The 26,481-nt window shown below is 49.3% G+C and overlaps 3 protein-coding genes across 3 annotated transcripts in view; 2 read left to right on the top strand and 1 right to left on the bottom strand.

The window, feature by feature from the left end:
• Positions 1-11,236, bottom strand: part of LOC306954074 (S-adenosyl-L-methionine-dependent tRNA 4-demethylwyosine synthase TYW1-like) — a gene marked incomplete at both ends in the record, with an annotated part of 75,253 nt that extends 64,017 nt beyond the window's left edge. The window contains 6 exons of the mRNA XM_079545132.1: positions 6,697-6,819; positions 7,567-7,848; positions 8,746-8,940; positions 9,664-9,765; positions 10,273-10,413; positions 11,102-11,236. Of these exons, the coding sequence (XP_079401258.1) occupies positions 6,697-6,819; positions 7,567-7,848; positions 8,746-8,940; positions 9,664-9,765; positions 10,273-10,413; positions 11,102-11,236 (978 nt within the window). The remainder of the gene's footprint in view (positions 1-6,696; positions 6,820-7,566; positions 7,849-8,745; positions 8,941-9,663; positions 9,766-10,272; positions 10,414-11,101) is intronic.
• A 1,626-nt stretch (positions 11,237-12,862) lies between these two features.
• SBDS (SBDS ribosome maturation factor) lies at positions 12,863-15,872 on the top strand (the record flags this gene model as incomplete). The annotated part of the gene is made up of 5 exons (XM_079545298.1): positions 12,863-12,990; positions 13,888-14,017; positions 14,565-14,765; positions 15,002-15,166; positions 15,744-15,872. 5 exons carry the CDS (start codon positions 12,863-12,865, stop codon positions 15,870-15,872), a joined length of 753 nt encoding a protein of 250 aa, XP_079401424.1.
• A 2,830-nt stretch (positions 15,873-18,702) lies between these two features.
• On the top strand, positions 18,703-24,021 carry CCDC183 (coiled-coil domain containing 183; the record flags this gene model as incomplete). The annotated part of the gene is made up of 14 exons (XM_079545126.1): positions 18,703-18,769; positions 19,186-19,307; positions 19,447-19,512; positions 20,175-20,342; positions 20,416-20,520; positions 20,640-20,762; positions 21,116-21,244; positions 21,336-21,396; positions 21,486-21,586; positions 21,702-21,862; positions 22,315-22,480; positions 22,819-22,944; positions 23,172-23,268; positions 23,909-24,021. 14 exons carry the CDS (start codon positions 18,703-18,705, stop codon positions 24,019-24,021), a joined length of 1,605 nt encoding a protein of 534 aa, XP_079401252.1.
• Positions 24,022-26,481: the final 2,460 nt, after the last annotated feature.

Raw genomic sequence — 26,481 nt, 5'->3', positions numbered from 1 at the left:
GAATGTATGCAGGGCTGCAGAAGAGATTTTGGGATTGCTTCACAGAGCTGTAATATCACTGCTGTGCTGTAGGGAAGGCTTTTTACAAGCTGCAGTTAAACCAGGCCTCCATTTCACACGCTGCTTTATGGTTCTGTCAATGTTTGTCAGAGTTGGGAAGCTTCGTTGGACACACTGTAAAAACGACTGGTTTTCAAAGCAAACAAGAATCAAAACTAAAAGAAATGTGTCTGTTTCCCCCTGAAAGGGAGTAGTTTATATTTGAAAACCGGGACATATATTCACATTTTTATTCCTTTCTCCTGCACTACAAGAATCGAAACTAAAACCTAGGAAACAAGATTTAACAAGCATCCTGAAACACCCAGCAAGACTTCCAGCTGCAGCCCATTTTGCTTTCTCACGCAGAACAGAGTACATATTTTCATAGAATTACCAAGGTTGGAAAAGACCTCCAAGACCATCCAGTCCAACCTTCATCTACCACCAATACTTCTCCACTACACCACGTCCCTTAGCATGTCGGCACAGTTTGGATACTTCTTTTCAATGGCTCTGTAGAAGACTTCTCCGTTCCATTTCTTTCTTTTCCTTCCACTTCAGGACTAAGGAAAGGACATTTCATGCCATCACCCATCTTTCAAGCAGCCAAGACACCGCACGCTTTCCTTGCTGAGAGCCCCAGACACAGCTCCCATCCTGGACTGCTCTTCTAAGGAAAGTCACTTGGCCCAAGACTGCAGGAAAGCTTGTGATCAGCTAACCGGAGAGCAGCAAGGACAGATCCTATTTGCACTTCTGCTACTTCCCCAAATAGGAGCCATATGCAAGTCTTTCAAGCACTCAATTAACAGCTCTGGCCTGTAATCTGTTCAATGATTTGCATTAGCCAGCTTTTTGGGACTGTTAGATCAAAGGACACAAGATTATAATAATTATAATCTTATAAAGAATACCTGATTAAACCCAAACGGAAATTGCTTGGTTTCCACTGTAATTAATCTTCGTTAACTGTAAGAAAATATAAACCTGACACCCAAAGCCCTGCTCAGCATCCTTCACAACCAAAGCCCCACTTTCCAAAGTTAGGAGCTGCTTGGCACTCCATCCCCAGTCACGGTGACAGCTGGGTTGAAACAACCCTCTGCACACAGACATTGGCCAACACAAATACAGACCCAGGCTGCCCACTCTGGAGCCATAGCACTCCTGCCCGTGCCAGTAGCCAAAAGGATGAAGCTTTCCCCACGCAAAAGCTTAGCCATGCTATTAGCAGAAAAATCCACAGCGTGGTTTGGCACACACCTAAGCAGTCTGTGCACGCTGTGAGGCTCATCTAGCAGAGCACAGATGCACACACAGGACCTAACACCTTACTCCAACACGCTCCTTTGGCAGCAGATGCTGTGCTCCAAGCCATCACTGCGCTCATCGCTCCTTGGATACAGCAGCAACATCAACAAGCCACCTCCTCCTCACTTCTCCCAGCAATTACCATCAGCAAATAATCATTCTGTGCATTGATTTGTGGACTTCAGCTGTGTTATTTGTCTGGCAAGAACCTCAGAAAATGCACAAGAAAGAAATACCTCGAGAAACACAGCAAAAAGTTGGTGGGAAATGGTAAGCAGATGGGCTGGGCTGCTGCAGGCAAAGCCTGATCACCTCCAGCAACAGACAGAGAACAGAAAAGGCTGCAAATAAAGAGAAAGCTCAATACTCACGGGGACTTCCAACTTCCAGCCCATTTTGTATCTTTGTATCTAACAGCTCTGCCTCGCTACCCACTTATTGACTAATTTATAACAGACGAAAGAGCAGCAAGGGGTATGGGATCTACCAACCAGCATAGGAATAAGGCTCTTTATTCCTAGACCTCAGAGCTCTCTACAGAGGCTCATCAGGGAGAGACAGTGAGACTGCCCAGGCAGAGGTAACCTTTACCTGGTGGAAAAGGGAAGAAAAATGCTGTACTCCCAGGATTTACAAGTTGAAGTCAAGCCTCAAAATCTCTTTTGTTTGTCTAACATGAAGAATTACAACATATTAAGATACAAAGAAGAAAGACTTAAACATAGGAAGTGGAGAAGGTGAAGCGTCCCTGGGCCAGATTTCAGGGCTAGAAGCAGCCCCTCAGCAATTAAATACTAGTTATTAAAGCTCATTTCAAAACCTGAGATCACTCTGAATTTCAAGCCAGTGTAGCAGAGGTCAAAATCTGGCCCAGAGACTGGTGAAAATAAGAGCACATTTCCCCCTCTCCCAATGCATCCCTCACCCATTAAAAGTTAGAACAACTTCTTGGGGATCTCTGAAGGCACGCATCATTTTTAACTGTTTCTACATCCAGCAGTTCAGTAGTCTGCCTTTTTCAACTCAGGCAGAACACAGCTACCAGCTTTTGCATGCTCTAGAATTATCTGCTTGTAATGAAGTCACACGCAATATCTTCTGTAAACCCATCAGTAAGCCTTAAAACTCACTGCCTCACGTCAGGCCCGGCTCCAACCAACGTCATTACAAGTTTCCTCTCCCACAGAGGGCATTTGGGAGGCACCGAGCAAGGCAGTTCCCAGCCCCAGTGATGGTGAACAGCTCACATTAGGATGGCTTTTTTGGAAGAGGAGCCAAAGTAGATGGAGAAACCTCCCTGATGGCCAACAGATGCAGCACCAAAACAAGCTTCTTAAACAGACTCTCTGAGATACACCTTCTTCCCTATGAAGTCAACCTGAGCCTTGTTCTCACACCCTCCCCCCTCCTTTGTATTGATGTTCAAAATGTGACTATCAGCACCATTAAGCTTTGGTTTGGAAAACAGGAGCATTCATCACTGAGCTGTGCCAACAAAACATGCCCATTTGATTACTTCCAGCCCATCCAAAAAATTAGATTATTATTATTATTACTCCTCATGCTGCAGTTTATAAATATGAAGGTTAATAAAGCCGTTTCATTCCCTGGGAACTAGTCTAGATTGATCTGCCTTTCTAGTTTATCACCATCTCCCAGCTGTGGGAGATAATCTACATTAAGAAATGGAGTCCCTGTGATTAATTGCAGTCTTGCAGGCCACAAACATACCCATTAGATTGCACATTTCACTGGTAAGTGTATTTCAGGGTGCATCAACAACTCTGGATGACAGCAGAAGCGTACCACAACTACACAAAAGTCCCTTTGTTACAACAAGAACCACTGCCTTCTGCTGCCGCATAAAAGCACCTGTAGAACAGGTCAAGACTTCCAACCTAAAGAAAAAAAAAAACAGGCTGGAATAAATAGATACAGAAGAACTCCAGGAGTTAACCAACCTGTGTGTGCAGTCACCGGTCATCAGGGCCCTGGGAAATACAGCTGCTGAGCTTGGACTGACCTCCCAGCCCTCCTTGGGCCACGGCTGGAGTCCACTTCCGCACTGTCATGCTCAAGCACTTCCCTTTATGGAACTGTAGGTGCCTTCTGAACTGAACCAGGTTTGTGCTCTGGTCAGAAGCCCACTAAGCATCATCTGCAACAACTTCCCGTGGTAGCAAGCTGCAAAAACTGAAAAACTTAGAAAAATGTGCTGCATTCCAGCAGCTATTGAACAGTCATTAAGCGATAGAAAATGATACGATAAAGAGTGAAATTTCCCTTTATACTAAATCATCATTTTGTGCATTTGAATGATTCCCCTTCGATACCTCCTTCTGCCAGCTTTTTGGCACAGTGTGTAGAAGTAGCACCTTAAACCTCGTGTCTGCATTCCCAACTCAAAAACCCATCTCTTCTCTGGTGCACACAGTGCAACAGCTACCACTTTACTCAGCAGGTGGGTTCTGCCATTCACCTCATAACCCCTGGATCTCGGCTGATCCAGACAAACTGCAAAAACCCAAAAAACTCATGTAAAACACGAAGCTGTGACACGCAAGAATGCAACAGCCATCAACACATACACAAAACAAGCTGCAAAACAGCTCTGCCTGGGTTTCTATCAAGTCAAGTAACAGGAAATGAACACAGCATTAAATTAAGATCACCTGCAGAGATTGGAGTAAATATCTTTTAGCTGTACTTGCTGCTACAGCCCCACTTTGCTATCCCACAATAGCAGGTCAATGAGCTACAGCTTTTCATCCATCTTGCCTGCTAGTGATCCTCACAAACGGCAGCACACCTGCGAAGGCCAAAAGATGGATCCTAGAACATTGCAACAGATGAACTCTGTCAGAGTAGGAGGTTCTGCCTCACACATCTCCCGCATGCAGAGGAGTTAATACACAACACTGGAATCCAAAAGAAAAAAAAACCACACTGGAAATTGCTGGGCATATTTCAAACCCCAGTCACCACCGCATGTGAAGTGCGATACAATCCTGGAACACCCACACTTGAACGCACTGGCTTCTACACAGGTGATACAGAAACCTGTATGTACCTGCCTCCAGAAGCAAAGATCACTGCAGCAACAGATGACATCACTGTAAAGAATGTCAGAACGATTTCACACCGCTCAGCATCCTGAGAAAGAATCAGTGACCAAAAGGGACAACACAACCCAACTGGAAACAAAGAACCTCTCATTGCACAAATTCATAGATACTACAGTGAGGTAACTTAAGAAAGCCAAAAATGCACTGCATTTGAACAACTGTCCCTCCCAGCCTGGGAGCAAAACTGCCCCAACGCAATGAATTACTTCCACAGACACAGATCATCCTGCTCCTTCTCACCAAGTCTTCAGCACTTATTTTCATTAGAGTAAATAACTGCACCTGTGGGATCTTTTTTTTGTAATTCAAGTGTTCACATGAGCCTGTTAGCAAATGCATACATTCCCCAGGAGATTCACCACTGAGACATTGTTCTTTCTCCCAGGTAATGCTATGGATAGCCATCAGGTCAGGCTCCCTCATGAAATATTCACACAGCTCTACTCTGCTGTCATTCTGGAAACAACACACCTGTCCAAGAGGGCTGAAGACTTACACTGAAGTCATCACTGAAGGCTATTTCTCCATTACCTGCTCAAGTTACAGCAACGTGAAACCAGAAGTGTAGATCACAAGGTAAACTGCAGGTAGGCAGGTCAGCCAAGTAAAACAGGGCCACTTAACAAGAACTGCACCATTTAGAGTTTCAAAACAAATCCTAAGACAAGTCCTAGGGCAGTGCAATGCAGAGACAAAGAAAAGTTGATCTGCAGAGGCCTTCGTCACATCAGCTGACAACTCACATTCAAAGCAGCCAGAACACTGCTATGCAGAAGAAAAGTGCAATTTCCAATCCTCACCACGGTCCCACATAGAGATTTACACTCTAAGAATTAACAGCCTGCAGAAGTAAGAGGGCAGTGCTCAGCTGTCAGGGCAGAACATCTCCTCTGATAAGACAGCAGATGGGAACACTGCAGCTTGCAGCTCCAGATAAGCACCTGTGCTCCGACAGAAGCCATCTCAGATCAGTGACACCACTTGGGTCTGAGGCACAGGAACCTGATCTACACATTGGCACTGCTGCTGCAAACACCCTGCAGTCTTACAGCCCTCTCACCAACCAAGGCACCGAGAAAGCTAAGCCTGCTGTTCGAATCACACCAACCAGAATTGCAGACTTCAATGAAATCTTCACCTACTTACAAAACCATACAACACAGATTTCACTACATCAGTGAGTGTGAGAAGCTTTAAGCATTTTATCATTGCAGTCACAGCCATGGTGTTGCTGTATTTCTATCAGACAGGGAGAACTCAAGGCCTAATTTTTCACAGAACTGCTCGTCTCAAATAATCTCTCATGCCTGCTGCTAAGAAAATACAGTTCCCTTTTTGTCACTGACCTCTAGTGGTGAGCACATGCAGGAGAAGCACCACCTCACAGCACAGTTACTGTGAACGATGTTGACCCTTTCCCCATCAACAAAAGAAAAACATACTTTTTTTCCCCTTGCAGACTACAGCAGGTAAGATGATATTCTGCTGTTCAGGGATGGAAGCTCTCACCCAGCAGGGTCACTAACCCCTAAGCTAGCAGGGCTACTCCTTACATCTGACTTGAAGGCAAGCAGTGGGTTACCTCCCTCCCACTCCACAGAGTAAGGATCAGAGATCCCTGTACTCTCCTTGTAGCTGCCTTCCCTCCCAGGCCTTCAGCTTGTTGTGACACAAGGTTTGCCTTGATAGGGTCCAGCTGTGTAACCTTGGCTCAGGCTTGCTAGGTTTCAGCAAAGCAAAGAGTTGTGCAAGGTAAGAAAGGTAAATTACAGGTTTGTTGAGATGAAATGCAGTACCTGACTTTAGGGCAGTAGCAAGCAAGACACAGAAGATGCTGCAGCAGCCTGTTACCACCCCACCTGTACTGCTGGCACTCCACTCCCTCGCCATGACATATCAGCACTGCACACACCTGCTTTTCAGCCAAGTATAACAACAGGATTTGCATTTAGACACAGATAACAGTGGCAGAGTTGTACATTCAGATGTGTGATATTCAGACTCAGAGCAATGGGTTATGCTGCAGCATTTGCTCAGTGAACAAGGTAAAGCCAGTTAGCAAACAACCAAATGCAACATATCTCCGAGTAGGTTCTTTTCTGGAACAGGTTTGTAAACAGTTCGTGTTTAACTAGACTCTGCAGGTTTGAATCCAGCAGGCAATATTTTAATCAATAACAAAGACCTGGCAGCTCTGTAATTGCTGTAGTAGCGGTACCTTGGCTTTCTTCATGTGACTCATGATTTTGCCAAGATCTTCAACATCTACAACAGAATCTGTGCCTCCAGCTTCCTCAGCATCAGCTTCCTCCTCACTGGTGGTTTCAAACAACTCTTCAGCCTGCATAAGTGACCAGAGAAAAGAATAGGAACATATCTGCTGTGACAACAGAAAAAATTCACTCATACTAACCAGTGAAACCAAGTAACACTCAATGAAGACTACTGAGAAATACATTATAGGCTGGCAATAACTTCTATAAGATGAGATGCCCTTATTTCTAGTGACTCAGTAGTACAGAGACCACATGAAACTCCAAATCCATGATGCTGTATCCCTATCTGATCACATAAGTGATACAGAAGAATCTGATCCCTGCTGGATGCTACAACGATCTCAATGCCTGAACTCCTGCTTCTCTGGGTACCTCTGCCTGAACAAACAGGAACAGATTACAGGCTGCTCTATTTGGGAGGCCCCTGGGATGCAAACAAAGCGCCTGAGCTTCACCAGGTTGAAGTGGGAGCAGGTTAACTGCTCAAAGGCTTCATTCTGGTCATAACACAAAGCAAAGACTGACTCCCTTGGAGCATCTGTCACAACACACCTCCTCTCACTCAGGCAAAAAGCTCCCCCCTCACATGGAAGCCACTCAGTCTAGTCCACACTAGTCATTGGCTCCTCTTCCTGGATTACTTTGCCTGCTATCCCCCATCTCATACCCTTCTCTCCCCTCTACTCCATACTAAAGATGCATCAAACCTAAGCCCCTCACAGCATCCCTCTGGCCTGTGGAACAGGAGCAAAAGGTCAAATAGCACTTCAATAAGCACACCAGAAATAAGAACCCATAGATTTTGGCTCTACCTCAGTGTTCTCAACCTCTGGCGCTTCACGTTCATGACTTGAACTCTCCTTACTCTGCTTCCCTTGGGATTTGCACTTCCCTTTCTTGCACTTCCCACTGCAGGGCTTCTTTTCCCCTCTGCAGAGGGCCTGGAGACAACTGAGGAACTTGGATTTCCAGGCTTCAAAGTCAGCTTCAATGCTGCCATGCTTGCTCTGGACCACATTGCAGTCCCCCTCGGCACGAGTCATGATACGCCTGGCACTGAGCATCCACAGCCACCTGTCAATATTTCTTCCAACCTGGGATGGGACGGAAATTAGAGAAATTGAATGAAGACCAAGTGAAAACATGCAATTAAGAAAGCAAAGACAACAGAACTGGTAAGCTAGAGGGGCTGCAGGACTGCAAAGCGGGGGTTTCTGGACTCCCCATCACCTGCTGACGCAGATTGTGGATACAAGTCAGTCTGAACATCACCACACACCCTCAGGCTTTATCTGTAAACATCTGTGCTATCATGGTTATGTGACAGGTGAGGTATGGGAACTAGCTTGCGAGGGGCTTACTGACATTCCTCATGGCCTGCAGCTATACAAAGATAATGATCCAGTGGCAAGCCATGCTATTTTGCTCCAAGTTAGAAAAAAAAAAAAAACCAAAACCCAAAAACTAAGTATCAGGCTTCGATATCATCGTATTTTACTTCAGGAAATAAAATTAAGATCCACAGAATCCAGGAAAACACATGGAAAGTTGAGAAACATGCTCTAAACTGCAAAGCAAGAGGGCTTCCAGTACTGCATCTTCACGAAGGGCTTCTAGAACTGCATGATAGAAAGCTTTCAAAGCTGGGAAACTAAGTGAATAAGGATTTATCAAGTGTATTCTCATTAGTCATCACTAAAACCACTCATATTCACACCATGAATACTGGAGTCCTTCCTATTTCAGATGGCAGCACACCTGTTTCAAAGCTGCACTGCCTGTGGCCTAAACCCAATTCCTACCAAGTCCACACAAAGGCTGAAATAAAAGCTGACTTCTCACACTTTCAAATCCTTACCAGCTCACACACCAGTGTATTCTCAGAACAATACCAACCCTAACCACCCACTAGTGCCACTGAGGGTTACTGCAGTCAGGAAGATTTAGCCATTCAGAGGAGCAGACAAGAAAGAGAATGGGAATACACTGACCGTGTTGTAATGATCAACATAAACTGAGTTTCCCAAGCCAAACACAGCATATCTCAGGCCCTTCAGATACGTTTTGCCAAAGCGGAAGTCATTTGCAGTCTCTTCCAACCACTTGCAGAACCAGGCTGCACTCTCAGTCGGCTGCCCATCTGTGTACGTAGCTACCAGGAACACACAGATGTTCCTGCTGGTTGTCTGTTGTATAATAAAGAGAACAGGACAGGAAAGATAACTGCAGTTCTCAAAGCACTTTACGTCAGGACAAGCACTAATAATACACAGAATTGAAGGAGTCAGGGTTTTTTTTTGTTGTTGTTGTTAATTGTAGTTGGATTGGAAATGCTGCAGGTAGCGACCTCAGCAGTGGTGAGTGCCTATCCTCTATGCAAAGCCTCCCCAAATTAGCCTAGAAATATCAAGCTGTGCTCCTTAGGGACCCAAAAAAACACGACAGCAAAACTTGACATCCACCTTCCCTACCCAATCAGCAGCTTCTTGAACAAACTCTTGCAGTGATAACATCTCCCACACATTCAAGAGGCAACGATCAATATTTACAGATGAAAAATCTATCAAGGATTACTCAGTATAAGCGTGCCTCCAAGGAATTCTCTCACTTCAGGCTTTGAAGGCTATGGAGGTCTCACAATCCATTCATTCTGGTGTTCAATCTTTCAGGTGTAGCCCTGCCAGAGCTGCAGAACCAGCTCACACAAAACCAGGGTCAGTATCAGCATATTCTACACGATGTTTTACAGTAACTTTCAAGATCAGTGGTGAGGACTGATGAGCTGTGCTTTCCTACATCAAACAGAAAGCAGTCACACACACAGCTCTAGAGACTTCCAGGACAAGAGAAACTGCAAGAGGAAAAGAGCCTCAATCTCCAGAAAAGCTTGTAGGTAACTAAGTACCTACCTCCTCTGCTAGGCAATCATCAGGATCATACTCTCCCATGTTAATGACTTCCACAGGCAAATTAAGGCAAGTAACAGCTTCAGCCAAACCCTTTGCAAATCTCTAAAAAGTTAAAGGCAGAAAGTTATCAATGACAAACCCAGCTACAGCGAGTGTCAAGGAAACTCTGTGTGCCCAATCATAAGATTTCCCACAGTACAGACACTTCAAAATTGGACACTGCACCTCTAATACTTATATTTAAAAAGTGAAACACACTGAGAATTTACATAAAGGCTAATAGCTAATAATTTTACATACATGCAAATTAGCATTTTTGACTAAGTACCCAGAACAGCACTTCTGTCTACAGGAAATATCTGCTAGCAAATTAAGAGTATATTTTAAGAGCAAGTCCTAAGCTCAACAATTAACCTCTCTACTACATGCCCTGCTTACAAAGAGAACAGTTGTCTTCCTGTTTTGTAGTTTTGAGTCAGCTTTCACATCAGGCACTACTTCCTAATGAGCTTTCCAATAAGCTTTCAGATTTTTACATAGCTCAGTGTCTTCGAGGCAAACAACATACTCGAATCTCAATTTCAGAGGTGAAAAAGCAGTAACTTATACCTGTGCTGTGCCAGTCTGAGACCCATAGAAAATCTTCACTCCAGCAACATAGATCTCCTTTGGCTGCAGAGCAGCATATCCATTGACTAGTTTGCCTTCTGCTACCTCAGAAGACACTGGATTCCCATTGGAATTTTCATCCTATGGAAAAAAAAAAAACAAAAAACAAAAGAACATTGTGTCTCATTCAATCCCTTTTCAAAGTGTCATTCGGCCTACTTGCCCAAAAGCATTTAAAATACAAAGCCAGCATCCAGCTTCTCAGCATTAAGCAAATGCAATAATAAAAGTATTCTAGCTTCTTATACTCTCATAGGAAAAAAAAAGCCTAACTGACTACTTAATTGAACTAGGCCACTCTGCAAACTCATCTCACACCCCAGAGCAACAGCTGGATCTGGCAGAACCCAAGAAGTAATTCCTCCCACCTCATGCAACAGAGCTTCGCTCCAGCATATAAGGAGGCTTTAACATTCTGAATGAGCTAACAACACTCCCATCCTAAAACCAGTTCAGTCTTTCCACTAAGGTCACCAGAAAGACTAACCTGATGCACTGGGCACAAACAGAGCAACTTGCTTTGTGACTGAGCTACTCAGGCTGGCACTTCTCTGCAGCAAAGTGAGAAGCTCTCAGCTGAGATCTGCTCTGCCATGAGAGGAACAAATGTGTTGTAGTTATCCACACTCAATACAATCCACACAGGGGGTTGTAACTTCAAATAAGCTACAACTGGGACACAGCAGTCACCTTCATTTGTAACTACTACTCCTTTCCACACACAGATTTTGGGTTCTTCTCAGAGGAATGTACTTAACCACTCAGTTACCTTCCTCTTGGCTTTGGTAGTGAAGAACTGAATGGCAATCCAAAGGCTGATCCCAAAAGCCATAACAGAATAGATGTAAATTCTGTGCAGCCATAAGGACACCAGGCAAGTGTAGAGAAAATTCCACGTATCCATTGAGACATCTAAACCTGGAATAAATCACATATGTAGCAGAAGCAGAACGAAATTAGAACAAGAAAACCATACTACTCCCACAAACTCATGCCATCAGCTATTCTCAGGCTCTGCAGAAAACAGCTCTCAGCTGAAGACACCACCACTACTGAAAGAAAAACCTCCACCTTCCCAGCAGCGCATATGCAGTTCCATCTACCTACCCAAGCAAACATTTTAGGCTATCATATGGAAATACTGGTTTTTTTTCTGATCTAGGACAGGTTCTGATCCAAAGAAAAGCAGAAAACATTCGTACAGTGCTACTGCCTAAAACATCCCTGTGAAACATCAGCTGGAGTTTCCCGGCCTTCATTTCACACAGAACCAACAAATGTAGATCTCTGCAGATGGGAAATGACATTCCAAGGAGGGGAATCATCCTGAGAGAGCCTGCTGCAGAACAGAGACCTTGCACATGCAAGGCACTACGCTTCTTCTAACAGGCTTGATAGAGTTTAAAAAACAGACTGAAGTCTAGATTCAAACTCAAGTGCTTTCCCAGGCAGTATAGGTGAGGTTTAATTCATAGCTATTGATACTGTTATGAACTGACTTGAACCATAGAATTGTAAGGGTCAAATGAGACCTGAGGAGCTCCCCTAATTCAACCCCATATCTGTTCCCTGCAGCAGGCTGTACAGAGAATTGTCCAGATGGATCTTGAATATCTCTAGAAAAGGAGATACACCCCCCCTCCCAGCAGCCAACCCCATGGCTATGGCTCTCTCACGCTAAATTTCAACTACATGATCTTGCAGCCAGGAGTGCTGTTTGTGCAACCCCTGCAATTACTTACTGCATAGGAATAAAAATCAAGAGCCTGAATAAGGCTCACTTGCAACACCTATTGCATGAGAAACAGATCGTGGCACCCTGCAGCTGCCTGCAGCCCTCCCACGATTCTGGTTTTTGTTTTTTGTTCACAGGCTCAGAGATTGAGTATTTCATAGCAACTGGAAAGTTCACCATCGCTTCACCCTCACAACTCTGGATGAGGATCCCAGCCGGGGCACCTCCTGCTCGTAAGCACCGTGCCTCAGTCCCACACTTCCCCACTGAAGTTATACTGCAATAACTGCCCCACTGTGCAGCTCTGCCATTCCCATAACCCAACGCACCCATGAACCCCATGAGGAGACCCTATGCCTACACCTATGCCCCTATCTACGCCCCCACCTCCCTCCGAGGTCAGTCCCTCCACCCACCCCTAATTACCCCACTGGGGGTTGGACCCTCTGCCCTCCCACCCCCCTCTCAGGGCCCCCTACACACACACTAATCACCTTTCCACCAGTTACCCCAAGCACACCCCTCTAAAGGAGCCCAGCCCGTAACTCATTACCCCACTGCACCCACACAATTAGTTAATTACTCCAGCCCCGCGCACCCACCGCCCGCCATGTGCCACCTCCATTCCCTTCCGGCCCCGCCGCGCTCTCCCGTTTCCCATCGGACGGCTTTTTCCTGTGCGCGGGTAGGCGGGGACTGTGGACAGAGCGACCAATGAAAAGATGCACTGACCGGAAGTCCCACCCCCCAAACGCCGTGAGTGACGCGGGGGCGCAGCCCGGCCAAGCCGCCGCCATGTCCATCTTCACCCCCACCAACCAGATCCGCCTCACCAATGTGGCCGTGGTGCGGGCACGGCGCGCCGGAAAGCGCTTCGAGATCGCCTGTTACCGTAATAAAGTCATGGGCTGGCGCAGCGGAGCGTGAGTGCCTTGAAAGCCCGGCTGGGGGGGGGGGGGGGGGGGAGGCTTCGCGTGGGGCCTGGCTGCGAGAGGGGGAGCCTGCGGTGGGACCGGTGTGGAGGGGAAGGCCTCCGTGGGGCCCTGTTTGGAGGGGGAGGGCCGGCTTTGTGGGGGGAATCCCGGTTTGAAAGGGGAAGCCGCCAGTGAGAGGCATGCGTTGAGGGGAAGGGAAAGCCCCCGGTGAAGACTGGGAGGTTGGGAGTCCGCGGTGGGTTCAAGTTTAAGGGAGGGGGCGGCTCCCGTGGGATCGGCTGTGGGAGGGAGGTCAGTCCCTCCACCCACCCCTAATTACCCCACTGGGGGTTGGACCCTCTGCCCTCCCACCCCCCTCTCAGGGTCCCCTACATACACACTAATCACCTTTCCGCCAGTTACCCCAAGCACACCCCTCTAAAGGAGCCCAGCCCGTAACTCATTACCCCACTGCACTGTTCCCTGCAGCAGGCTGTACAGAGAACTGTCCAGATGGATCTTGAATATCTCTAGAAAAGGAGACAACCCCCCTCCCAGCAGCCAACCCCATGGTACCCTGCTGTAGGGGGCCCTGAGAGGGGGGTGGGAGGGCAGAGGGTCCAACCCCCAGTGGGGTAATTTGTGGGAGGGAGGCCTCCGTGGGACTCAGATGCGAGGGGAAAAGGCTCTCAGTTTGCAGAAGGAAGGTGCCTGCGGGACGCAGCTGTGGATCTGAAGAAGCCCAGGGATTGCCTCAGCCGGCTGCCTCAACCCAGCTGCCCCCCGCAACCTTGGCAGCAGTGCCCCAGGGCCACTGTCTCAGCCCTTAGCAATAGGATTCATTCCTCTCCACCCCAAGCTCGTTGTCACCCCACAGCCCTTTGTAATGCTGCTTTCCTTCACTAGGGAGAAGGATATTGATGAGGTCCTGCAGACCCACACAGTGTTTGTCAATGTTTCTAAAGGCCAGGTAGCAAAGAAGGAAGATCTGGTCCGGGCGTTTGGAACAGATGACCAAACAGAAATCTGTAAAGTGGTAGGTTCTGTGCACTTTGCAGTATGTTTATAAAAGCTTGGAGATATGCGTGGCGTGCAGACCTGGTGGGTTGGTGTGTTACTGGAAAGCTTTCGTAGAGTGAAGTGTTGATGTATGCAGAAGAATGATTTATCTGTTGAAAGATGGAGCTCTTTGGTGTAATGTTAAATTTATACGTCTCTTAGATGAGAGTTGTGATTATTCTGTACTGCTTTCATGCACTGTTCTCTGCAGACACAGATGAGCTGCAAGGATGCTCAGAGGGCTGGGGCATCGCTCCTATGCACACAGGCTGAGGGAGTTGGGCTTGTTCAGCCTGGAGAGGATGAGGCTTCAGGGAGAGCTCGTAGCAGCCGGATAGTGCTGCTGCTGTGGGTTTTTCCCCTGACGTCTTTCCACCACTGTGTGTCATGGTTGATACACTTATTCTTTTTCTGCTCTTGGTGTCTAACCAAAACTTTCCAGCAGTTGTTAAATTTAACACGTTAGGCTTTTTACTCAAATGTTTGGCATTTATTAACCTCTTTATTTTTAATTAACTCTACAGATTCTGTCAAAAGGGGAGTTGCAGGTATCAGACAAAGAGCGACAAACACAGCTGGAGCAGATGTTTAGGGACATTGCAACTATTGTGGCTGACAAATGTGTGAACCCTGAGACAAAGAGGCCATACACTGTAATCCTTATAGAAAGAGCCATGAAGGATATTCACTACTCTGTCAAACCAAACAAGAGCACGAAGCAGCAGGTTGGTATTCCCTAAAAATCAGCTTGCACTCAGAGGTGTTGCCTTCAAGTGAAGTTTTGCTATGGATGTTCTCGCAGGAGTAAAAAAGCCCTGTGGTTCAAAGCTGTCACAAGGGTTTCTCAACTGGCTGGAAGCTGAATGATGAGTAGGAGCAAATTCTGATGGTGATGTAAATGACAAGTTTTGATCTCTGTGGCGTTTAAATGCTCTTTATCCTTTTCTGAATGTCTCTGCAGGCACTGGAAGTGATCAGACAGTTAAAGGAGACCATGCAAATTGAACGTGCTCACATGAGGTTACGATTTATTCTTCCGGTAAAGGAGGGGAAAAAACTGAAAGAGAAGCTCAAGCCACTGATTAAAGTTATTGAGAACGAAGACTTTCATGATCAGTTAGAAATTGTAAGTGATAAAGCAGATCTTGGCTTTCATATGTGATTTCACCTGTGCAGTGTAGAATTAATGTGGGGAAGTTGTTCAGATAAACTGCAAGGCTACCAGAGATCTCTGGTAGTTCTCTGTACACAGAGATTGGAAGTCGTTTTGTGGCACAGACGTGGCTGGTTCAGGTTGAGGAGAAGCACAGTGTAGTTTCCCTTAGCAGTCATTATCCTGTCACGTTGATGAGTTTCTCTGCATATATGGAATTTTCCTGTTAATTATTTGGTGGTTCTGGCCTGTGTTTTGGCAATAGTTAGCTTTTTAAAAGCAATTTGTGGTACAGCAAATTTGGTATTGGTAAAAAACAGTTAAGAATTTAGAAACCTAACTGTCCAAGTGTCCTGAATCCTGACTGTGCTGGAACTGAAAGCTTTTGTGAAGATGACTTGATACAGATTGCTTATCAACTCTTCAAAGTAACCAAGTCCTTCTTAGTAACTGAACAATAACAGTTTTTAAAGGAAAATTTAAAAAGGCCTTGAGAAATTGATGAGAATCAAATACTATTGCTTGACTGATGGTCTGTGGTGTATTTCAGGTGTGCCTTATTGACCCGGGCTGCTTCAGAGAGATTGACGAGCTGATCCGATCTGAGACCAAAGGGAAGGGAACGCTGGAAGTGCTCAGTCTGAAAGATGTGGAGGAAGGAGATGAAAAGCTTGAATAACAAAAAAAAGCCCTGAATAACAAAAAAACCCTTCTGGAGCACTGCAAACAACTGGCATTAGCCACTCCTTTCTGTTAAGCCTTCTTGTTTTGTTTCTCCTGCCAAATACCTTCTGACACATAGGAACCCTTTGGGTTTTTTCCATGCGGTGGTTTGGTGTTTTTTATTTTTTTAATCGTTTTCCACTTGGTTTACAGGTGATTTGCCTGTAGGAACCTTTGGTGTCAGAGTTGCACTAATGAGAATTAAGACTCGATAGGGAGTTCAGCTTTGGTGAATGTTAAGGGTTGCTGATGGAGGGTGTTTGACTGATAGGGTGCCAAACACGTTTGCTTTGAGCTGTCAGTGCTGAGTGGAAGGCTGCACAGGGGGGTTTGGATGTGGGGAGAGGGAAAGAGAGACACGTTTTCACTTTCAGGCAAGTGCAAAGCGTGGGTCGTGTCTGCTGATCTCTTGGCAGCATGAAAACTGATGTAGACACCCATAATTGGCTGCTTAATGATTACAGTAATTTAAAGGACCGTTCTTGTGTATTTCCTATCACTGGGTATAACAGTACTTGCTAACTTAGAAAAAACGTTCTCCAAATAATTTATTCATAAAATATATTTAGCTACATTGATGAGGAAAAAAAGAAATAATAATTATCATCTATTTATGTATTACAGATACAGAAAGAAAAGACTATTTTTGTTGTAGCATAGGAGCTGCCCCTGGCTGCAGTGCTGCGTTTGGAGGCTGAAGGCATAGGCTGCATTTCTGAGCTGTTGTCATTCATGGGATGAAATGAAGCGGATCTCTCCCAGGCAGTGGCCTCTGGCTGTTGTGCCAGACAGGCTTTTGTTGGGCCCTCCTTCCCTCGTGGTAGCTGTCCTTTATCCTGTGGCTTTCTATGCTTCTTTCTAGCACAGCATTTCCAGCCGGCTCCCGAGGCCCAGCACTCTGCTTGGCTTTGTGAAGGCTTCTTTCAGCTGTGCCAAACGAGTGCTTTCAAGTTTCAATTGGGAATCTCAAACAAGAGGGGGAAAAGAGGACAGAAGCTGGAAAGATACTAAAAATACAATAAGAAAATACCTGGTACACAGCCCTGTGTGTCTGAAGGCTGAGCCTGCAGGAGTTTCAGGGGAGCCTTTGGTATTCATGAGCCTGTTTTCATGCTGATAATACACAGGAGTTGGGATTTGCGAGCTGGCCGACCTCTGGATCTCTGCTTCAAATGAATCTGTGCTCTGTTCATTCCTTGCTGGTAATTTACCTTTTCTATGACAATTAAACGGAGCTCTGGTTTGTACTCTTCACGTGACCTTTTCCTTTGTACCTCTGACAGATGCTGTGAGTTGATGTGGGGAGAGTTGAAGTCAACCAGAGAAAGATTGGAAATGTCAGATGAGAAGGAGCCTAGATCCTCAGTGAGGGGCTTCATTTTTGAAATTGCAGCCTGTGAATGTGAGCTTGTACAAGATTGGATTTAATTTCCTCAGCAGTTTTGGGATGACTTGCCAATGTGGAGCCTGCGTTTTGCTGAAGGGTAGTGAGGTGGAGATTCTTGAACCATTTGATCAGTTTTAAAATGCTTTCTGTTGCCCCCAGGACAGCTTGCTGTCCTGCTTAAACGCTGCCTAGGAAAGTTTAGGGGTGTAATTGATGTATTTGTGAGGTGGACAGAGTTTAAACGTGGAGATCTGGACCTGTGTGGATAGGCAGGCAACTTTCCCCATGTGTGCAAGCCCTTAACAGCCTGTCTTCTTGTGCATTCTTTATGAAAAGGATGGAAATGCTGCTATGTAACCTGTCCCTGGCACTTGGAATTAAGATGTAATCCATAAATCTGCAAAAGAGACGCTGAGCAAGAACCTCATGCAGCGTCGTGTTGGTTGATTTGATTTCACAGTTGTGTAATTTCTTTGGGTTTTATGCTCTTAGAGTGCGAGAGGATGGCTGCAGGTTAAGGACCTCGAGTTACAGAAACGTAATCTAAGCTGATTTATGAGCTTGGTGCTAGGAAGTCAGTTTCCATATAGTCTTTTTCTACACATCAAATGCTGAGGATTTTCTCTGGTAGAGGGAGCTTGATTTTATTTATAAACATGCTCGCATTTCTTGTCATGTTTGTATTTCAGCAAGAATGGATGGTAAGCATCAAAATAAATACCAGTATTGGCAGCTGTTCTTTCCATTTTTGACTTTTGCCCGTTTCAAGAAGGAGCGTAACGGTTCCAGGGCTAATTAACAGGGATTTCCAAAGATACACAGATCATAACAGTCATCTCTGTTGCGCAGGCAGCTTTGAGGTGAGACAAAAAATTGTCACACAGACTGAATTTCTCACGAGGGAGAGATGGGAGCTGAATCAAGGGGGGCGGGGGGACAAGAAGAATGCAGTGAACAATTAGCAGGTAATAACTCATCTTTCCTGATCTGATGGTCCCAAGCCATCCTCTGTACAGTGCTGAGATGCCCCTACAGTAAAGCAGCCCATCCTTCTGGGTGTGCCCTGGTTCCTGGTGGCGCTGGGCAGGTTGGAACTGCCGTAGTCATGGTGACTGGGTGGTGAGCGTGGTCTCAGTCTGCGTCCTTGCTTGTCAGAGCTCAGTAATTGCTTAGAGGTTGCTCTGCGCCCTGCAGAAGCGGAGGGGAAGGGGCTGTGAGTGCTGTGCTGGAGCTGTTGGGGCAGTGAGCAAGCAGGGGGTGCCAGAAGGCCGGCGCAGGGCGTGCAGCGCCTGGAGGAGCCGTGGTGCTGGTTCTGTTTGAGGTCACAGACTGCTTCCAACAGACGGGGGCTGCAGCAACTGTCGCACGCACTGAATCCGCAGGCAGGACTGCTGGCACCATGCAGGGCCGCAGGGCAGACATGAACCAGCAGATCCAGGAGCTGCGCAACATCATTGCCTTGCAAGGTGCTGCTCTTACACTGCACTGCAGGGACAGCCCGTGCAGAGCTGAATCCGTGGGGGCACTGGGGTGCAGGAATGCGTGCACTGGTTGAGGGGTAGTGACCGTGGTGGCTTTGGACATTGGTCTCCAGTGTGGCGCTCAAACGAAATGGGTGACAGTCCCACAGGAGACAGAATCTGCAGCGGCTTCCTGTTCCCGTGGGCGCAGTGACTGGAGAAAGAGGGCATCAGGCTGCCACTGGGGCTCAGTGGGGCCTAGGCACTAGGGAAGCAGCATTTGGCCCAGTGTCCCATGTCTCTGCCTGGCCACTGTCCTTTCCCCATTTCCCAAGCCTCTGGGGCGGAGGAGGGGACTCGTGTTTAACGCGGGGCAGCAGCAGTGGGTGGTGTGGCACTAACGGCTCCTTAACATCGTGCAGAGCAAGGAAAAAAGTTTTCCAGGCAGTTGTCTGAGGAAAAGCGTAGGCAGAACAAAGATCTGCTTTCCCGGCTGCACGGGACGTTGCGGGAGGACATCCATGCACTGGACACTGCCCAGAAGGTACCTGCCATTCCTGACAGATGCCCCCCTGCTCCTCTGCTGGGTCCCTCCAGGAGCAAACGCCAGCCGTGTAGAGCAGCAGTAGGCAGTGATGGTGCCCTGACAGACACTGATCTCTCTGTCTCTCTCCTGCCTGCAGCATGACCAGCGCATCATGTCTGAGTTTTGCAGAGCGCAGAAGTACTTGTGTGGCAAAACTGTGCAGGTAACAGGAAGGGTCTGCCTGGCAGCAGCTGGGAACAGGTGCTCACAGGAGTCCTTGGACCAGCATCCCCCCCCAGGGCTGGTGCTGTGAGACCTAGGGTTTGCATGGGTCCCATCCCATGAGAAATGCTTGTTGTGTTGTAGGAGCCATCAGTATAGATATCTTCCAGCTCTTTGACCAGCTCCCCTGCAGAGCTATGGCTGTCCTGCCTGCGTTGTCTGCTGGGCTCCTGCAGGGCTGCACCCTGGGGAGCAGCATGCTCTCTCTGCCTGTCCCAAGGTCACAGCCCGGTTAGATGCCCATGGACTATGCCGGAGGAGCCAGGGCATCCCAGAGGATTTGCTTTGCCCAGGGGTCTCTTGCAAGGGCAGAGCAGTGCCATCACATGCTGCCAGCATCTGTATCTGGGGCACGATCAATTTATTTTAATTGATGCTCGCTCAGTCCTGGGTCTGCATTCTGCATCCTGCAGAGTCCTGGCTCTGGAAAACCATCAGCACCCACTTCTGCCTTGCTCTGCTGCTTGGGGCAAAGCTCTCCCACACTCAGCCCAGCCTGGGATTCACCATGTCCCAGTGTCCCCAAGTCCCCAAGCCTCTGACTTCTGCCCTGGAATGAGGTTCAGGCAGGTCCAGCCCGCGAGCTCCTGCATGCCCATCCAGGGGGCCCAAGAGAAGCTCCGGAGCAGCATCTTTGACCGGGTGAATGCCTGCAACATGCTGCTGCACGAGGTGAAGCGGAGGAGCCAGGCTCGGGATGCACTGCGATGGCAGCTGCAGCAGCTGCTGGATGTCAGGATCGATGACAAGAGGCACCAGGAGCAAGTGCAGGTACACAGATCCTTCCCAATCCCAGCGCTGCCCAGGCTCAGCACGCCGGGTCACCCCATGTCCCATCCCGTAGATGATTCGCCAGCTGGAGAACAACATTGAGAAGATGCACATGAAAATCCACGCCGGGCAGAAGGTGACCACGCTGTACCTGGCACTGCGGGACGTCCTGAAGAGGGTGAGCTGCCCCTCACTGTCCCCACTGTGTGATAGGGCTGCTCCTCTGCTGAGGGCGTCTCACAGAGGTTTGTTTGACCCACGTCTCAGTGGGTGACATGCAGTGGCTCTGTGCTGCAGGAGCTGGACTACCTGCTTCTGCATCTGGAGCTGCTGTACACCATGGCTGGGGCGTACCACAGGGAGGTGCAGGACAGGGAGCTGATGGCTTCGGGTGCTCTCAGAGCCAGTGACATTACCAAGGTGAGAACAGCCCCACGTCACCTTGGGGCCTTCTCCAATGCCCCAAATCCCCACAGTGGCTTAGCACGAATGGCCCCATTTGCCCAGGCTAGTACATCTTCCTGGAGTAAATTGCAGAAATATATTTCAGCAAAAAGCTGGGATTGCCCATGGCATGCAGATGCCTTCATAGCTCCTCTGTATCTGGCTGTCAGCTGCCCTGGGCTGGGCCCTATGTGCCCTCTGTCCTTCCTGCTTTCCTACACAGCCCTTTTACACAGCAGTCTGCTTTGGCCATCCCAGAAGTCCAGCTGGCCCACAAAGGTCCTTCCAGCTTTGACTTTTCCTTTCTCTCCGGCTCTGCTGTGCTCCAGAAGGACCTGGCCATGCTGGAAACCCGATTCTTGGCAGAGGAGGAGCACAGACACCGCATCCTGTCTGCCCAGAAGGTGCAAACCGACTGGCTGTGTCTCAAGGAGGCAAGCAAAAAGCACTCAAGAGCGGTGAGTGGGTGGCAGCTGGGGCAGGGCAGCAGCTCAGGACCACCCTCCCTGGGTGCAAGCAGCACAGTGGTGACAATGGATGTCCTTTCAGCAAGCCAGGTATGACCTGGCTGTGGACTTCCCCTCCCTGCTGATGCAGGACTCAGCGCTGGGTGAGTACTTGGCAGTGCACAGGGTTAGGGCTCGGGTTTGAGGAGGGAGGAGGAGGGTTCCATCCCCTGGTGCCCTTCCTCCCACCCAGGCTCCCAGGTACAAGCCACTAGGTCACAGATTGAGCACGAGACCTTTGTGACGGCGGAGGTGGAGAAGGCCAAGGCTGCGGTGCAGTGCTCCCGTGTCTGGGTAAGGGAACAATCCACCCTGGGCAAAACTCTTCTGCCAGCACCTGAGCCTTCTGCTCGTGGTCTCATCTGAGGTTCTGTCCTCGTGGCTGAGCCCCTGCACCGTCCCTTGGCAGGACATCACCAGCAGGCTGCTGGCACAGCAGAAGTCCACAGCAGAGCTGGAGCAGCACATCAGAGCCTGCAAGGAGAAGCGGCGGGCACTGAAGGACACGCTGCAGGAACTGGAGCTGAAGCACGCCAAGCTGAAGTTCCACCAGCCCCCAAGTGCTATCAGGTGCTGCCATGGGCTCAGGACACAGCCAGATGCAGATGCTCTGGGCAGTATTGACACGTTCTGCTATCACCTGGGCACGGGGATGTCCATGTCCCAATAGGTCCTCCTGCACCAGGAGCTTTGTTCAGTAGGGTGCTCCTCCCAGCAGAGCACCCAGAGCTGGGACAGCAGGGACGCAAGGCGAGGAGGGATGGATGAGGTCCTGCAGAGCCTTGGTGGCAGCAGGTCCTGAAGCTGTGATGTGGAGATATCCCTCAAACCCAGCCTGCCCAGTCCCAGCACACTGCTGGGCACGTGCAGGACCCTTCTTCCCATTCCGCTCTGCGAGGTGGCATCACTGGGCCTTGAGCCCACTCTGCTCCATAGTGTTGGGTCCATGTGGGCAGCCTGTACAGCACGTTGGGGTATGTCTGCATGTGGACACCCAGAGGGACGTGTGTGGGTCTGGGCAGCTGCAGGAAGCTGGAGGCAGAGCTACGGGTGCGCCTGCAGCAGGAGGAGGCCCGGCTGGAGCAGGCACGAGCCCAGTATGTGAGGAACCAGGAGCTGCTGCTGCAGTTTGAGAACGGCATCGACAACCTCATCATCCGTCTGCATGGCATCAACGTGCCTGAGCAGGTATGGGGTGTGCAGAGGAGCTGGGGACACAGTGCCACCAACTGCTCCTGCCTGTCCCCACCGTGTGTCCTCTCCCCAGTGCAAGACCCATGGCAAGAATCATTTCTTACAGGATGGGTTGGAGGGGATCTCGAAGGCCATCCAGTTCCAACCCTCCTGCCGTGGACTGAGTGTCCTCCACCAGCTCAGGCTGCCCAGGGCCCCATCCAGCCTGGCCTTGCACACCTCCGGGGATGAGCGTTCAATGCTGCAGTGCATCACTGTGGCACTTGGTGCAGCCACCATCACCCAAAGCAACTCGCTGTCCCCATCGTGGTTGTCTTTCTCTCTACCTGCAGGATCTCACCGTCGAGTTCAAAGGGGTGGATGAGAAGCTGCAGCACTGCAGGCAGAAGCTGCAGCACCTGGCCCAGCGCGTGAGCTCCCTGCCTGCCCACAGCTACAGCCCTGATGAGGACAATGAGGTGCTTGGATGCTCTGTCCTTGCTCTGGTTTTTGGGGGTCCACTTGTGGCTCTGTGGCACAACCCAAGGTGTCCTCCCTGCTGGAAGAATGGAGGTGACCCTGGGGAAAGGGCAGGATAGTGCTGGACACTGTGGAGTGTCCTCTTCCCAAGGGACATCAAGGTGGGACACTCCTCATGTCCTAACACCCGCCTTCCCTTCGGCGATTAATTCTAAGTCTTTCACAGACTTTTGTGAAGGTCAGGAATTTAATGGAGAAAACGACTGCGAGAGAGCCATGGAACCTGAAGATTCCCTTGGAGGATATAGGCTCAGGGGTGCAAGGTAAGTGAGCACAGCAGGGATATGTGCCCAGGGCTGGGCAGTGGCTGTGGGACTTCTGGGTGTCCTGTGCTGCCTTCCTCTGTCCCATCAGACCCCAACCCATGAACTGTGTCTGTCTGCAAGGCTTTGAGGGTAGGTTTTGGGACTGGAGAAGAGTAAAGGCAGCTGGTGAGCGGGTGGGTGAGTGCTGAACCCTATTAGGAAGCAAGCAGAACGGCTCTGGGGCAGGGGTTGGGGTTGCTGTGTGTCTTCATCAGCCAAATAAGGGATTTCAGCATCACCTGAGTGGGAAAGCAAACCAGTGCTTGGCTCTATGAAGCCTCACCTCCTGTGGGACACTTGGAGGAGTTGAGTTTTCAGCTGCTTACCACCTTTTTATGATCAAAGCAGGACCTGTGACCAGCACCCCATGGCTCCAGCCCTCTATGGGAAGCCCCAGCAGTGTCAGGAATGAACCACTGTGGTGCCAGGGGATGAGGGTTAGGGTCAGGGGATGCTGAGAAGGGAAAACCCAGCGGGCAGCACCTGTGCTGGAGATGCTACCAACCCCCTGAGATTGGTAGCTCTCCCTGGGGATGCAGGCATGGCAGCGGAAGCCTCACAACCTCCTAAGCCCACTCCTCCCTGCTTTCTCCCTCAGCTCCCTCTGATTTTGTTGATGAAGACCACGACCCGGTTCCCACCCGGGAGGACATCAAGAAGCAGGGGCTGAGCCTGATAGAAAGCAGGATGAGAAGCAGCAAGAGGAAGTAGCGATTGCTGCCCCGGAGCTTCTGATGCCTTTCCTTTTCCCAGCAGGTTTAATAGAGCAGAGCTTTCTCATTCCCCCCAAGTCTGTGGTAAAGCTGGAAAGGAAGAGCTGGGAGGTGGTCCTGGCACACTGCTCTCACCCACCTGGGGGCAGACTGCGGTGGGAGCAGCTTTCCCAGCCAGAGCAAAGCCATGGGTAGGCTGGCTGGCTTTCCTCCCCCTGGATTTTGGGATGCCAACACCTTTTCTGGGCTCATGGCTTGCCAAAAAGGCTCTGCAGAAAGCCAAGGACACTGAGCGGTGCAAGGGCACACAACCTACTGCTATCCAAGGGCTCTGAGGCTGCTATGGGGAGATGTACGGCTGGGGAAGGAGGGGAACTCAGGATGGGTGCCCCAATGTCCCTGCGGAGGAGAGCAGGGGCAGGGCTAAAAATCTGATGAAGGCCCCAGTGCAGAGCTGTCTGACCTCTTCGTGGACCTCTCGTGCCTGCTTCCTCCTCTGCTGCCTGTGCACACATCACTCAGCTCCCACTGCCTGCCCTACACTCAGAGCAAAGTCTGGGCAGCAGCTCAGAGGTGACATCTTCCCCACTGGGCAGCACAGTATGGGTCACAGGCACCTGGCTCCGCCAGGAGGCATTTTGTTCTCTGCAAGCAAAGGCACACATCAAATAGTGCTGCAAATAGATGGTGCTGTTTCTCCAAATACAGCCAACAGCAGAGGCCTGTAGTCCCTGCTGGAGACCCAGCAGCGTTTACCCCATCCCTGCTCTCAGGGGGACGTCATCACTGTCACCTCCACTCGGTCCCTGGACTTCATGCTGATGTCATTTGTCACCTCATCATGGCAGGGAAGGAACAGCTGCGTTTGCCAAGGGTGCTGAGGGACTGCTTGTCACGCCAGATGCTCTCCATGGGTTTTGTGAGGCTATTGGTGAGGAGAATGTATGGCAAAAAACACAGCGTAGTTTGGAAACTGGAGTCAAGTCACTCATCTGGGCTGAGGGTTTCCATCAGCTGTGAGAGGAGCCAGAGAAAAGGGTTTGAGCAGAGGAATCCCAAAACACTTCTCCAATTTATGGTTTGTGGCCCATTGGCCAACATCAGAGTAATTCCGCAGTGCTCCACCCACCTTTTCGAGAAGGAGAAGAGCAATCACACACAGCAGCGCTGTGGTTTTGGGTCTACTGAAACCCATTAGAGGAGGAAGATCCAAAGGCAACCAGTCTCATCACGAGTGCTACAGCATCCCGAGTCCTTTACATGTCTGAAAAGCCATCCTGCAAGCAGTGCCTGGAGTTTTAATGCTCTTGTGCCACAGCGATGGTTCAAGAAGGAGTGGGAAGGAACCAGAGGCAGCGGCTTGATTTCTGGATCAAAAATCTGGATGCCCCATGGCACAGAGATGATGGGGCAGGAGGACCTCACGGGGTTGGTCCAGGGAAGGGTGCAGAGCATTCATTTGGCTTCTGGGAAGGGAGAGCTGGCGCTGGCTGGAGCTTCAGCAGCCATAGGGGTAGCACAGCACAGGGAAGGAGCAGAGATTTCCTCTCCCTCCCCAAAAACATTTCCTCCCACCGCGAGCGTTGCCAAAGGGTTGAAGGGAGCCACGGTGCCAGCGCTGGCAAGGGACCTAAAATAGGACATCATAAACTCACATCAGAGACTTCGCTGCACTAAAATATCTCTGCCCTGGAAACGCTTGTGGGAAGGCTGGCTTTGGGTGGGTGTGGGTTTTTTTAAGGATGTGATCAAAATCACATGAAACGAAGCAGAGCTAAGGGAAGGAAGACAGGCTGGAGCTGGTATCGGAGCTTGAGCACTGGGGTTTTCCTGCTGAGGATGCAAGCACAGAGATGGGTGAAGGGCACCAAGCCAAGTCAGCTGCTCTGAGGTCACAGCAAGCAGCCTGGCCAGCTGTCCTGGGCAGGGAACAGTGGGCATGGCCACCGCAGTGTGCTCCAGGAGGCAAACTCATGCAGCCAGGGAAACTCAGGCACTTCTCCATTCCCGTGTTGGCATTATGATGATTGATAGTGATGAAGGCGACTTAAGGCTCTCTGCGTAACAGAGGTACAGCCTCGTTTTGCAGCAGGGTGACAATGGGGTCAGGGTGCCCAAAGCAGCTCCTGCCCCTTCAAGGACCCTGCCCAAAGTGACCCGAAGAGCAGGACAAGAGGGGAGGTTAACAACTTTCTGATAGCAAAAGCATGTAAGAAAAGAGAATCGACATCTCTTGGGTGGTGCAAACACAACAGCTGGCCTTAGCTCCCATCCGGTCGATCCAGGACATGCTTTAACCATCCATGTGGATCCAGGGAATGTATGGAAGGGATGAAGGGGAGCAGGGGGTAAAGAGGTTCCCTGAGTGCCTACAAGGTGAGGGAGGAGGGAGGAGGGGGTGGGTCTGAGGGCCATCCATTACCATCCTCCTGCGCCCACCCGTGGAAGTGACACATGG

The sequence above is a fragment of the Tetrao urogallus genome (genome assembly GCF_951394365.1).
Source record: "Tetrao urogallus genome assembly, chromosome: 20".
NCBI lineage: Eukaryota > Metazoa > Chordata > Aves > Galliformes > Phasianidae > Tetrao > Tetrao urogallus.
Note: the sequence above shows the minus strand (reverse complement) of the source record. Positions and strands in the feature narration are given on the sequence as shown.